Source organism: Tachysurus fulvidraco, chromosome 4, assembly GCF_022655615.1.
Source record: "Tachysurus fulvidraco isolate hzauxx_2018 chromosome 4, HZAU_PFXX_2.0, whole genome shotgun sequence".
NCBI lineage: Eukaryota > Metazoa > Chordata > Actinopteri > Siluriformes > Bagridae > Tachysurus > Tachysurus fulvidraco.
In genome coordinates this window covers 50811-64139 of record NC_062521.1, presented here as the reverse complement: position 1 = coordinate 64139, position 13329 = coordinate 50811, and the positions used below count along the sequence as shown (strand labels likewise).

At 42.1% G+C, this 13329-nt stretch overlaps 2 protein-coding genes across 7 annotated transcripts; one reads left to right on the top strand and one right to left on the bottom strand.

Moving 5' to 3' along the window:
• Nucleotides 1-999: 999 nt before the first annotated feature.
• Nucleotides 1000-5800, bottom strand: gmfb (glia maturation factor, beta). Of its 2 annotated transcripts, none has more exons than XM_027134605.2 (7): nucleotides 5673-5800; nucleotides 4576-4672; nucleotides 3175-3224; nucleotides 2832-2881; nucleotides 2613-2695; nucleotides 2429-2502; nucleotides 1000-2102 (listed from the first exon to the last, which is right to left on the bottom strand). In XM_027134605.2, exons 1-7 carry the CDS (start codon nucleotides 5673-5675, stop codon nucleotides 2031-2033), a joined length of 429 nt encoding a protein of 142 aa, XP_026990406.1. In that variant the 5' UTR covers nucleotides 5676-5800; the 3' UTR covers nucleotides 1000-2030. The 2 variants fall into 2 exon arrangements, with proteins under 2 accessions (XP_026990406.1, XP_047668928.1); XM_047812972.1 differs by lacking the exon at nucleotides 5673-5800 and adding an exon at nucleotides 5589-5660.
• On the top strand, nucleotides 5769-13312 carry LOC113635278. Of its 5 annotated transcripts, none has more exons than XM_027134603.2 (17): nucleotides 5769-5802; nucleotides 6444-6482; nucleotides 6859-6927; nucleotides 7227-7269; nucleotides 7510-7674; nucleotides 8176-8273; nucleotides 8559-8713; nucleotides 8793-8852; nucleotides 9082-9196; nucleotides 9354-9516; nucleotides 9620-9721; nucleotides 9870-9950; nucleotides 10040-10206; nucleotides 10427-10564; nucleotides 11653-12256; nucleotides 12473-12561; nucleotides 12686-13312. In XM_027134603.2, the coding sequence occupies exons 4-17, from the start codon at nucleotides 7228-7230 to the stop codon at nucleotides 12771-12773; spliced, it is 2067 nt and encodes a 688-aa protein (XP_026990404.1). In that variant the 5' UTR covers nucleotides 5769-5802; nucleotides 6444-6482; nucleotides 6859-6927; nucleotide 7227; the 3' UTR covers nucleotides 12774-13312. The 5 variants fall into 5 exon arrangements, with proteins under 5 accessions (XP_026990404.1, XP_047668927.1, XP_047668924.1 ...); XM_047812971.1 differs by lacking the exon at nucleotides 5769-5802 and adding an exon at nucleotides 5839-5881 and having other exon boundaries at nucleotides 12686-13310; XM_047812968.1 differs by lacking the exons at nucleotides 5769-5802; nucleotides 6444-6482 and adding an exon at nucleotides 5863-5881 and having other exon boundaries at nucleotides 12686-13311.
• Nucleotides 13313-13329: the final 17 nt, after the last annotated feature.

The window sequence follows — 13329 nt, the reverse complement described above, 5'->3', positions numbered from 1 at the left end:
TTTTCTTTGAATCTAAACATTCACAGGTTTTAAGACTGACATCATTGTATGGTTCATTATATAAAGAGGATATTTTATTGACTGGATCAGACAGAAACGATACTGTGTGTGAGTGAGAGAGAGTGCGAGAGACACACAGAGAGAGAGAGAGAGAGAGAGAGAGAGAGAGAGAGACAGGGAGACTGAGGAAGAGAGACAGAGAGAGAGAGAGAGTGCGAGAGAGACACAGAGAGAGACACAGACAGAGAGAGTGCGAGAGAGACACAGAGAGAGAGACACAGAGAGAGAGAGACAGAGAGTGACACAGGGAGAGACTGAGGAAGAGAGACAGAGAGAGAGAGAGTGCGAGAGAGACACAGAGAGAGACACAGACAGAGAGAGTGCGAGAGAGACACAGAGAGAGAGAGACACAGAGAGAGAGAGACAGAGAGTGACACAGGGAGAGACTGAGGAAGAGAGACAGAGAGTGCAAGAGAGACACAGAGACAGAGAGAGAGACACAGACAGAGAGAGTGCAAGAGAGACACAGAGACACAGATACAGAGACACAGATACAGAGAGACAGAGACAAAGAGAGAGTGCGAGAGAGACACAGAGACAGAGACACAGAGAGAGAGAGTGCGAGAGAGACACAGAGACAGAGAGAGAGACACAGAGACAGCCGAGGATGATTTAAATGCCTGTGTTTAGTCAGATGAGCTGGAATGTGGTGTATAATTAGTGTTATAACTGTGCTATAACCATATGAATACTAATGCTGTAGACCTGCATATCTCAGTAATCATATTTAGCATCACAAGAGATAATGAACAGTACATGTGATCTATCTGGAATGTAATGGATAAATCTGATCCGCTACACTAACACAGTGCACCAAATCTTGGCTCCATCCCAAACACTGCAGTTGCAGCCTGTGGTCAGACTTCCAGTGTTCATGTAGCCTGTCTGTGCTATCTATGATAAACTGGGAAGGTAAATCATATCACATCAGAGTGACACAGGATTGGATCCGATCAGTAATTCTGCAACCCTATCACTCACCTTAATAACAAGGGGGTGTGATTCAATCTCTTCTCTCAGGTTGTAATAAAGGGCACTAAAAGGAAGGGAACAATGCTAGGGCTCTTGGGAACTGAGGGGGCATTTTAGTCCAAAGGTATACAACAAATCACTTTCATATCCACTTCCTCACAACATCTTACATGTCCTTTACATTTCTTCCTTTATTCTTGCTGATTTACTTTCCCCAGCTCTCAAATGTTCCTTATTTTCTTCCTCAATGTCTAGTGTCACGAGCTCTCAAGTGTCTCCCACTTTTCTTAGTGTAATTATTTCTGTAATTTGCTCTAACATCTTAGATATTGGCTCATGTTAAATGTCCCTAGTGTAGTGAAGTATTGTGCATTCTGATTGGCCAAAACCTGCAGTGCTTTTTTTTACCAAGCGGTTTTTTTACGTTTTCACGTGCACACACACACTTCTCTTTGCTTTCGGTTTCTTCGGCTGTGTCCCAAACTAAAGTACTCATATTTGATGGTTATCTGCTGTTGGAGTTCACATGGTGCATATTCACTCTGTACCAAAGTGCACTGCCAGCGTCGGAGATTCCAATACTGATACGAGTGTCAGTGTGAGGGTTAGGTTTCTTCTTTCTTTCTACGTGTAACGAGCAACTAGTGTTTGGGACACAGACGTACGTCTTCAGTCAGTGATGTTATTGAGAGAACTGTGACTAACACAAGAACCTACATCAGTTTGTTTATCACTCTCTGCTCACATGTGGAATGCAATGTTTAAACTTTTCCTAAAAAACAAAATGAAAATGTGAAAGATTTATGAAATTTTAGGTGTTTGTATGACATGTGGAAGTGTGGTCAGTCAAATTCTGTTATCTGCGTAGGATTCTTTATAAAAACACACAAACACACACACAGACAAACACGGGTTAGTGTTAAATGGATGATGGTTTCCTCTCTGAGGCGACATAAAGCCTTGTGTTCATCATTGCAGCAATAGGATTGGACGTTTTTTTAACGAAAGAAGCCGAGTTTCTCCCTTAGCCACTCCTCTGTCAGATCCTCTGTGTTTCTGATCTCAAACACCTGCGCGCGCACGCACACACACACACACACACACGCACGCGCGCACGCACACACACACACACACACACACACACGCACGCACGCACGCACGCACGCACGCACACACACACACACACACAGATCAGAGAATATACACACACAGCTTCATCATCTTTATTCATACAGGTCCCGAATCTGTTCTCAATGCTACCCAACATCTTCAGATCCCTGTTCTTACTAAAATATCATCATCCACAATAAACAAATAAACTAAATCACACTGTTAGACTGCAACACAGCAGCTGAAGGAAGTTAGTACAAGTGTGAGTCTGTGTTGTTGCACTAACCTTGGTGAGTTCCACAGTCTGAACCAGTTTGTTTTTACTTCCAGCGTACATCATCTGCTGCTCTGGTTTACAGCCTGACAGGCACACACACAATCAAAGACATGTAGCAGCATTAGCATTAGTGTGTGTGTGTGTGTGTGTGTGTGCATGAGTCGGAGTGTGTAGTGTGCGTGTGTTTTTTTACCAACTGGGCTGGAGAAAATAAAGCAGAGGGGATACGACACTCGTCCATCATCATGTTGATATTTATAACTGTATACTACAAATGTGTTCATGTTAAGGATCCACTGCACAGATGTGTGTGTGTGTGTGTGAGAGGGTGAGAGAGCGAGAGAGAGAGAGAGTGTGTGTGTGTGAGAGAGAGAGAGAGAGAGAGAGAGAGAGAGGGGATAAGAAAGGATATCTAGGCTGTCTCTCCGGCAGTTCATCCTTCAGTTCATCAGGAGAAATGTCCTACAATTGCATGCACACACACATTTGCACGCACACACACACACACACATTTGCATGCACACACACATGCACACACACACACACACACACACACACACACACACACACACACACACACACACACACACAGACGCGCACACACACAGACGCACACACCTTTATGACATAACATTTCATTTCAAATGTATAAAAGTCCAAATATTTAAAAATCTACTGCAGGTACTTGTATTAATGTCATCACACACACACACACACACACACACACACACACACACACACACACACACACTTACTTCATATTCCTCATCCAAGACCACAAGCTGTCGATCTTTATCAATCTTCACTGCAACAGAAAAATAAGTGATTATTATAGAAAATGTGTGATTATTAGTGTGTGTGTGTGTTATTATTATTATAGTGTGTGTGATTATTATTATAGTGTGTGTGATTATTATAGTGTGTGTGTGATTATTAGTGTGTGTGTGTGTGTGTGCGTGTTATTATTATAGTGTGTGTGATTATTATAGTGTGTGTGATTATTATAGCGTGTGTGTTATTATTATAGCGTGTGTGTGATTATTATAGCGTGTGTGTGATTATTATAGCGTGTGTGTGATTATCATAGCGTGTGTGTGATTATCATAGCGTGTGTGTGATTATCATAGCGTGTGTGTGATTATCATAGCGTGTGTGTGATTATCATAGCGTGTGTGTGATTATCATAGCGTGTGTGTGATTATCATAGCGTGTGTGTGATTATTATAGCGTGTGTGTGATTATTATAGCGTGTGTGTGATTATTATAGCGTGTGTGTGATTATTATAGCGTGTGTGTGATTATTATAGTGTGTGTGTGATTATTATAGTGTGTGTGTGTGTGATTATTATAGTGTGTGTGTGTGTGTGATTATTATAGCGTGCGTGTGATTATTATAGCGTGCGTGTGATTATTATAGCGTGCGTGTGATTATTTTAGCGTGCGTGTGATTATTATAGCGTGTGTGATTATTATAGCGCGTGTGATTATTATAGCGCGTGTGTGTGATTATTATAGCGTGTGTGTGTGATTATTATAGCGCGTGTGTGATTATTATAGCGCGTGTGTGATTATTATAGCGCGTGTGTGATTATTATAGCGCGTGTGTGATTATTATAGCGCGTGTGTGATTATTATAGCGTGTGTGTGATTATTATAGCGTGTGTGAGATTATTATAGCGTGTGTGAGATTATTATAGCGTGTGTGAGATTATTATAGCGTGTGTGATTATCATAGCGTGTGGTTGATTATCATAGCGTGTGTGTGATTATCATAGCGTGTGTGTGATTATCATAGCGTGTGTGTGATTATCATAGCGTGTGTGTGATTATCATAGCGTGTGTGTGATTATCATAGCGTGTGTGTGATTATCATAGCGTGTGTGTGATTATTATAGCGTGTGTGATTATCATAGCGTGTGTGTGATTATCATAGCGTGTGTGTGATTATTATAGCGTGTGTGATTATTATAGCGTGTGTGATTATTATAGTGTGTGTGTGATTATTATAGTGTGTGTGATTATTATAGCGTGTGTGTGATTATTATAGCGTGTGTGTGATTATTATAGTGTGTGTGTGATTATTATAGTGTGTGTGATTATTATATGTGCTAAATGTAAATGCCAAAGAGCTGCAGCACAAGTTGAGTATAACTCACTGATGATGGCAGCGTTACTGGTCTCTTTCCTGAAGCGGAAATCCCTCAGCTTCTTCACAAGGTCTCCATCCACCTCACACACAACTAAAGACTCACTCTTCTCACACACACACACACACACACACACACACACACACACACACACACACACACACAGAGTAGTGTTATGATCTGAACACCCAGTTAAGGTGGATGTGTTATTGCACCACCTTGCATCTTTTGTATGATAAAATTTTCCTTTAACAGCGCCACTGTGTGGACGAGCTTTCACTGAATTAATTTAATTTGTCTGTGCTGTAATTCAAATCATACGCATAAAAACCGAAACAAATAAGTGCAGAATCAAGAGTTAATATTTAATATGAACAGGAAAGGAAATATAAGATGCCGCAAGTCGAATATACTCATATCACCATGACAACATCTAACAAATAAAACTCGCGTTCATAGAGAAGAGTTTACACTTAGGTTCATGTCCCTCATTCCTCCAGCTCTGCTCTGGCATGTACCAGCACATCAAAATCTCAACTCACACACACACACACACACACACACACACACACACACACACACACACACATATACACATACACATACACCTACATATACACCCACCTATACCAACCTACACACACACACACACACACACACACACACACACACACACACATATACACATACCTACATATACACCCACCTATACCAACCTACACACACACACACACATACATATACACCAACCTATACCAACCTACACACACACACACACACACACACACACACACACACACATACACCTACATATACACCAACCTATACCAACCTACACACACACACACACACACATACATATACACCAACCTATACCAACCTACACACACACACACACACACACACATACACCTACATATACACCCACCTATACCAACCTACACACACGCGCGCGCACGCACACATATACACACACCTACGCACGCACGCACGCACTCTCTCTCTCTCTCTCACACACACACCTGACTCCTCACAGTGCGAGAAAAGAGAACTATCTGAAGATCAGAGACAATAATTGAGTTAACATGCTCCTAATTGTCGCTCACCATTTTACAGCAGATTCACACAGCGCTACTCAATCTGTTTCTTTCCTCTTCCCTTCCCAGTCTCGTGACTCCACCCCAGCCAATCAGTGAGCACGCTGCCCCACCACCACCGTGACGTCATACGCGTTGGGTACAGTCACTTTTTTCATGTATCGGCTTCCGTTCTGAAAACTACGGAAACCAAATCTGGCGTTTTATATATTATAAATGTACAGTTTTATAGTTTATATATTTATATAGTTTATATATTTATATATATAGTTTATATATTTATATATTTATATAGTTTATATATTTATATAGTTTATATATTTATATATATAGTTTATATATTTATATATTTATATATTTATTTAGTTTAACGTAAATATATAATATAAATTATATATTCATCTGGCACTTTGTCGTTGTTGTTTGTATGTTGATATCTATATAATAACCTCATATTGATGTAAATGTAAATATACATTAATCTGTGCATCATATTTGTACAGAATATATATTTATCTATAAATAGGAATAAACACACGCTATTTATAACACACAGAGAGAGGGGGAGAGGGGGGAGGGGGGAGAGAAGAGAGGGGGAGAGAGAGGGAGGGAGAGAGTGGGGAGAGAAGAGAGAGAGAGAGAGAGAGAGAGATATTTCTGACAGCTTGTGACACTGGAAGCATCACTGCTGTGTTTTTGCTCCTCTCTGAGTGTTTCTATTCTCTCGCTCATAATTTAATGCCATTTATTTGTTTATTTGTTTGTTTGATCTGCATTTAGACTGAAAACCAGAAGGGCAGAAGCTCGAGCCCCGGTGTGGTGAGTACCGTGTCTGTGTTGCGCTTGTGCAGTGATGATGGAGGGCTAATGAGAGGAGTGCATGTGTGTGTTTATGTTTTTCTCAGTACATCTGTTTTTCAGTGTTATGTTTATATCTCTTCCATTTATTTCTTTTCTCTTCTTTTTTATTTTTTCCTTATTTAGTCTACATTTTCAGTTTTATGGCCTGATAAAAAATGCACAAAAGTACAGACATAAAATAATGACACTCTCCTATGAACTTTTTCTCTTTTTACATTTTCTATCTTTTTTCTGCTTTTCCTCCTGTATACTACCTTGGCTTAGACTCACTCTCTCTCTCTCTCTCTCTCTCTCTCTCTCTCTCTCTCTCTCTCTCTCTCTCTCTCGGCTGTAGGGTGTGGAGCTGTTTGGCGAGAATCATTTCCTTCACCAGGGGATTCGCTGGCAGGGCAACCTGCTCCAGGTCTCTCTCTCTCTCTCTCTCTCTCTCACACACTCACACACACACACACACACACACACACACACACACACACACACACACACACACACACACACACACACACACAGACCTTCAGATATTTAAATCTACCAAAGCCTTGGTTCAAAGTGTATCGAAGCATCTTAAATACAGAGAGGGTGTGTGTGTGTGTGTATGTGTGTGTATTGTCTCTCTCATTAAGAAGTGTGATGGAGTTTTGTTTACAAACTCATATGCCTATGTTTATGTTGCTTTATTCGTGTGTATTTTTTCCCACATAGGATGAAGTCTCACGAGGGGGAACTAGTGAAGGAGATCTCAAAGGTAACACACACAGTTAAAACAAAGTGTACACTTTATCAGCTCTGTGTGTAAGTTATAATCACTGATTGGTCCATCTGTTTTTCTGAAGTAAGTATTGGCACTAACCTGCAGTGGAGGATTATTCTCAGTTCAACAGTTTGAACGTGTCTTAGAAGCTCCATACTGGCTCATACATACTATTTGTGTGTGTGTGTGTGTGTGTGTGTGTGTGTGTGTGTGTGTGTGTGTGTGTGTGTGTAGCTGCATGCAATGGTGTTGGAGCTCAGGTCCGGGTTCTCTCGTGCTCTTCTGGAGTTAAATCAGATTCAGCTCGGAGACACAGAGCTTCAGAACCAGCTGGAGGAGGCAAGACATGGCTGTAACAAACGTACACTACACCTGGAAACACTCGTTCTCACATTTAAGGTAACACACACACATACACACACGCACACACACGCATACACACGCATACACACGCATACACACACACACATACACACACACACACACACACACACACACACACACACACACACACACACACACACACACACACACACACACACACAGCTTGAGTGCACAGACTGGTGTATCAGACCAACAGCTGACTGATGTAAGAGACTCTCAGTCTCTGGACAAAGATGAACCAGAAGAGATGATTGTTGACATTAGGAGGTTCTGCACTGATCTCTCCTCCACTGTGGAGACAGTAATGAGCACCAGGTTCACACTGTAGAACATCTCATGCATGTTGCTTAGTCCTGTCAGAACGCATGTGTCTCACACCCTAGAAACTTTATGCCATCTCACATTGCCCTGCTCACTCTACATGACTGTGATAAACTACAGTACACCACCTTTATATAAATATTTTACTCAATATATCTTACTCAATCTTTATTCACTCTGTGTGTTTGTGTTCAGGAGGAACTGGAGGAGATTCGTTGTCAGATCCGTCAGCTGTGTGATGAACAGGTGAAGTCAGAACAGGCGAACGGTAACACAGGAGCACAGAGAGTCAGGTGTGTTCACTTGGAGTAATTTTACAGTAATTTAATTTATGTATTCATTTATTCATGATTATTATGCATCTACTGCTTATGTATGTTCTACATTATGGGAGAAAACACTCACAGTTCCACATCGGTCAAGTAGCTTTGGTTTTTGAGAGGCCAGGCCAGAAAAAGACATGTTTTGTGTATTGTGTGGATCAGAGATGATCCCAATAAATATACTCATACATATAAAAACATTTTAAAAATTACAGACAGCTTTAAGTGTGTGTGTGCGCGCGTGTGTGTCCACAGTGCCCACAGCTGTGCTGGTGTAAAGAACGTTAGCAGCAGCACTAATGGAATTAAAGATGTTAATGAGTTGAAGATAGCTCCGCCCCTTTGTACAACAGGTGGCGCTCTTTTACTGCATTGTTACCTGCAGGGTCTGTGGGCAGGACATAACTCAGGTAGGCCCAGTTAACACCATGAGTGTAGCATGAGATATGATCGTGAGATAATATTTTATATTAGATGTGTGTGTTTCAGGTGAAGTTTGCTCTCACTTCAGTCTCAGAGTTGAAGGAGCGTCAAGCTGCACACAAACAGGTAAATCACACTGACCACGCCCCTCAAAGTGAGCACCAATCAGCAGCAAGACAATGCTATTGTAGCTATATGTAGTGGCTTTCATAGTGATGCGTTGCCAGATAGTCAGCCTCTGGTATTAGTAATGATTTCAAATGGTGTTTTGTATATCTTTGAATACTGTGTGTGTATAAATGTGTGCATGTAAAGTAAGTGTTTATAAAAGGTATGTGTGTGTGTGTTACCTCAGGCAGATATCAGTGTGTAAGTATCTCACTGTTAAAGTCTGAGTGGGATTATTCCTCCAAACTCACCCTGCTTCAGGAGAAATACAGAAACCCAACCTCCAGTCACACTGAGACACAGTAAGTAAGACACACACACACACACACACACACACACACACACACACACTCACACACATACACACTTTTATCATCATTACATATTGTCTCAACCTTATTACTATGGGTCTGCCATTTTGCAGCACACAGAACATGTTCTTTACCCTGTGTGTGTTAGTAAAGTGTTTTTCAGACATGTGGATGAGATGCTGCAGCGCCACCTGCTGTTCAGAAACAGTCTGCAGGAGAAGCTGTACACTGATGAGCAGAAGCCTGTGGTGGGAGATGTGTTCCTCAAACTTACCACACAGGACAATGTACACAACTCTGTTTACGTTCAAGTACATCAGATCCAACTATTACACCTCATTCTGTCCTTTACACCCTGGCCTGTTGTTAACGGTGTGTATGTTTGTGTGTGTTTGTCTGTGTGTTTCTCCACAGTCAGCACTCTGTGATGCGTATCTCGGATACACAGCCGCTCTGGCAACAATCCTGACCACAGAGTTCAGCAGGGATCCAAGTGAAAAACCACATAACGCAAAGGCTAGGCTCACACACACACACGTATACACACACACACACACACACACACACGTACATAATACATAATGAGTGCTTTCTCATTTATACAGGATTAAGAGTTCAGTGTGTGTAGTTGGGTTCTGTTTGTGTGTTTATGATGATGTTACAGGAGGAAAGAGAGAAATTCAGACTGCTCTCACTACTATTAGCACCAGTGACACGCCTACACAACTACCTGAACACTGTACAGGTGTGTATTACTTACACACACACAGGTCCAGTCCACTCTGATACACACTCATGTGTGTGTGTGTGTGTGTGTGTGTGTATGTTTGTTAGGCACTGCTGAACTGCTCGAGCAGTGAACACTTAGACTGGCGCTCGCTACACAGCAGCAATCAGGTGCTACACAACCTTTACACTCGATGTCACATGATCCTGGAGAGGACAGGGAGATGGAGAGAAAGGGCGGGACAACCAGACGAGGTGGAGGAGTCAGTGAATGGGTCAGTCTGTCCTCTCTGTTGTTCTCCAGGCTGTTAGCATGCTAGCATCAGGCTTGGCATTTTACCTCAGAGTTTACACTTTTGCTGCTAGCACATCACCTGCTAATCACTGGTGTGTGTGAGTGTTTAGCAGAGTTTACAGCACTAATGTGATGTATTTATTTACACACAGTAAATTCAGAAGGAAGTGTGTGTGTTTGTGTGTGTGTGTTAATTTTAGCCTCAGTAGCAGGTGTTGTGCTGAGAGCCAAGAGTGTGTGCGCTCTGCCTTCACCAAATACCGTGCCAACGGACTTCAAAGAGAAACGCATCACCTCACAGCACCACGCCCCCAACTGACCCCTGCTGGAATACTGCGGTAATACAACACACGCACGCACAAAAACACACACTCTGCTAGTTTTATTTAAAATCTTAATTGGTGGAGATGTCAAGTCACCTTTAAAAAAGTCACCTGCAAAATTCTCAGTACCAGTCGAAATGTGCAAATCACCGTATGAATTTTATATATATATATGTATATATATATGTATATATATATATGTGTATGTATATGTATATTTGTATAAGTATAAATATAAACAGATGTTTGCTAGCATGTTTAGCTAACACTTACAGGTTAACCCTAGCTAGCTCAGTCCACATCACCACAAATCATTCTCCCATCTGTGCTCCATGTGATCAGCTTGGTGCCTTTATGTTCATTTGCATGACTTGGCCCCAATGTGATTAGAAAATTAACAAAAGCATATGAGTTTGTGCATGAAAAATAAACATTTATGCTCATTTAGTTTTTGAGAGATTAATCTTATATGATACTGCATCTATGTTCCAGGCCAGTAGACTTGTCTCAGATGTACTTTAGTGATTCCTACGTCCAGACATTTACATTCACAGCACTGCCAGTGATACGAGCTTGATGCTGTGCGGCTCCCATGACTGATTACAGGAGATACACAAGCGAGACTCCAGATGAACATCTGCAATGAGGTGACCAGCAGGTATCGGTGTGGAATTCCTGTTCGGAATTTGGTAAAATGCAGAAATTGTTCGACTCTTTAACTTAAATACGGAATGAGGTCAGACATGAGCCATCTTCTGTCCTAATCGTTGTTGTCTGGAACACAAGCTGAGCAGATGTGACACCTCCATCCGAAAGAGAATAGAAACTGTTCAAATGTTCCTAACATTACATAGGTTGTCTATTGACAGCTGCTCCACAAGACATAAACAGAAACACTTAAGTTCTGCTCTTTTAGTAAATCCCCCGGAACGAGAAATGATCACGGGCTCCACAGTGGCTGGGTAAAGAAGAAAGATAATCTCTCAAGAACTAAATGATCACAAATGTTTATTTTGTGTGCACAAATGAACTGATATGGTTTTGTTAATTTTCTGATAATTTGGAGGGCAACTTCACAACATTTTATGTTCTGGTCTCTGCAGGAACTCTCGTGAGTGTTTGTATGAGCCGCTGCCTGCTGCTGGCTGGACGGAGAGCAGCATGTGGGATTTCCGTCCGGTTCCTGCACGTCGTCCTCAGAAAACGTTTCTCAATCTCGGAGCTCCAGGAGACCTTTCAGCCGCTGTCCCGACCCTGAAGTCCCCATCGGGTTTGGCTGAACGTCTGTGCGGTTCCCCCGGTTTGGACGGTAGAGTGTGTCGCCCTGACGCTTATGCTCTTCCTCAGCGCATTGATGACGCGGACACGGATGCAGACGTGGGAGACACTTCGGTGTTTGATTACTCGTCTGTAACGACATGCAGCCCAGATGATACGCTGGAACTTCGAAGACAAGATGAGGACGAGGAGGAAGATGAAGAGGAAGACAGCGAGATTCCTGTTCTGTTAAAGCCGTCGTACACACACACTTACACTGGTGGTGGTTTGCAGAAACAGGGGAGTGTGTGTACACGCTGGCAGATACCCCGAGCTGCTCCTCTGCCTCCTGCAGTGTGTGTTACAGGAACAGGACGACGTGCGGATCAACACCGACGCAAAATCCCCACCGGAGCCTTCAGGCCGATTTGGGACGCACCCTTTAAACAGGTCTGAACCGATTTAACTCAGTAAAGTGCACAGTTTATTTTGGCTTCCAATATTTAGGCAAATTTGTAGCTATTAGCTTCTGTGGTAATGTTGTGATTAGTCACACTGATCTGCTAAGGTTTCTCCACGCCTTAAAAACTGTTCGATTAAAAACATGGCAGAGCTGCTGTCTGTTTACCTGTGTGTGTGTGTGTGTGTGTGTGTGTGTGTGTGTAGGGAGATGGTGCTACTGCTAAAGAGAACATCGTGTCCTTCAGCTCGACCAATCAGATCATAAATCCACAAAGACGGACAGACTCATCACGGTGAGAGAGAGAGATTATGCTATAAGCAGAATAAAATGTGTGTGAAAGAGTGTGTGTGTGTGTATAAGAGATTGAGAGAGATTATGCTGTAAACGGAATAAAGTGTGTTTTTGTCTGTGTTCAGCTCTGTGCACAGGAGTGTGTGTGGTGGTGAAGGGGACAGACTATGGAATGACAGTGATGACAGTGAGGGTCCCTGCAGCAATGTCTAACACACACACACATGCTCTTCGTGTGTGAACAGATTCCCTCTTAAATCTGACTGGATCTCATTGACTCCATCAAGTGGTCTTCACCTTGAACTCCAGGAGCACTAATTACCCAGAATGCACTGGTGCAGTCTCACACACTCACCTTTTCAACATGGCAGACCAAGTGATGGAATGAACACCTAGGGTTAGAGATGTACTGCTGATGTGATGCAACCCAGTGTGTGTGTTTACGGCCTCATCCTAACATACATTAATGATGAGTCTGATCTCGTCATAGTATCAGGAGGACATGGATCTGATCTTTCTTTCCTCTTCACTTTTTGTCTTTTCATTCTTGTTCTCTCACACTGATCTTTAAAGCTTTTATTCAGCTGTTTTTAGTTCTCCTGTACATCCCTTCATCCTTTAGCCCTTCCTTTATTTGTTGTTCTTGATGTACTTTTAATTTATATTTTAACCCTAAGATGTTTTGCCCCACCTCCTCCTCCCACTCAGATTGGAGACACCATGTGAGCTGAAATGTGAGGAAATAAACACGTGAGGAGATTCCATCACA

What these genes read in the sequence shown, in the direction of transcription:
- LOC113635278 (XM_047812968.1), top strand. An exon ending in GTCAAGCTGCACACAAACAG is followed by an intron (nt 8,853 to 9,081) that starts GTAAATCACACT and finishes GTGTTACCTCAG; the next exon opens with GCAGATATCAGTGTGTAAGT. An exon ending in ACTACCTGAACACTGTACAG is followed by an intron (nt 9,951 to 10,039) that starts GTGTGTATTACT and finishes TATGTTTGTTAG; the next exon opens with GCACTGCTGAACTGCTCGAG.
- gmfb (XM_027134605.2), bottom strand. An exon ending in CAGTAACGCTGCCATCATCA is followed by an intron (nt 3,225 to 4,575) that starts GTGAGTTATACT and finishes TTTCTGTTGCAG; the next exon opens with TGAAGATTGATAAAGATCGA. An exon ending in TATTTTCTCCAGCCCAGTTG is followed by an intron (nt 2,503 to 2,612) that starts GTAAAAAAACAC and finishes TGTGCCTGTCAG; the next exon opens with GCTGTAAACCAGAGCAGCAG.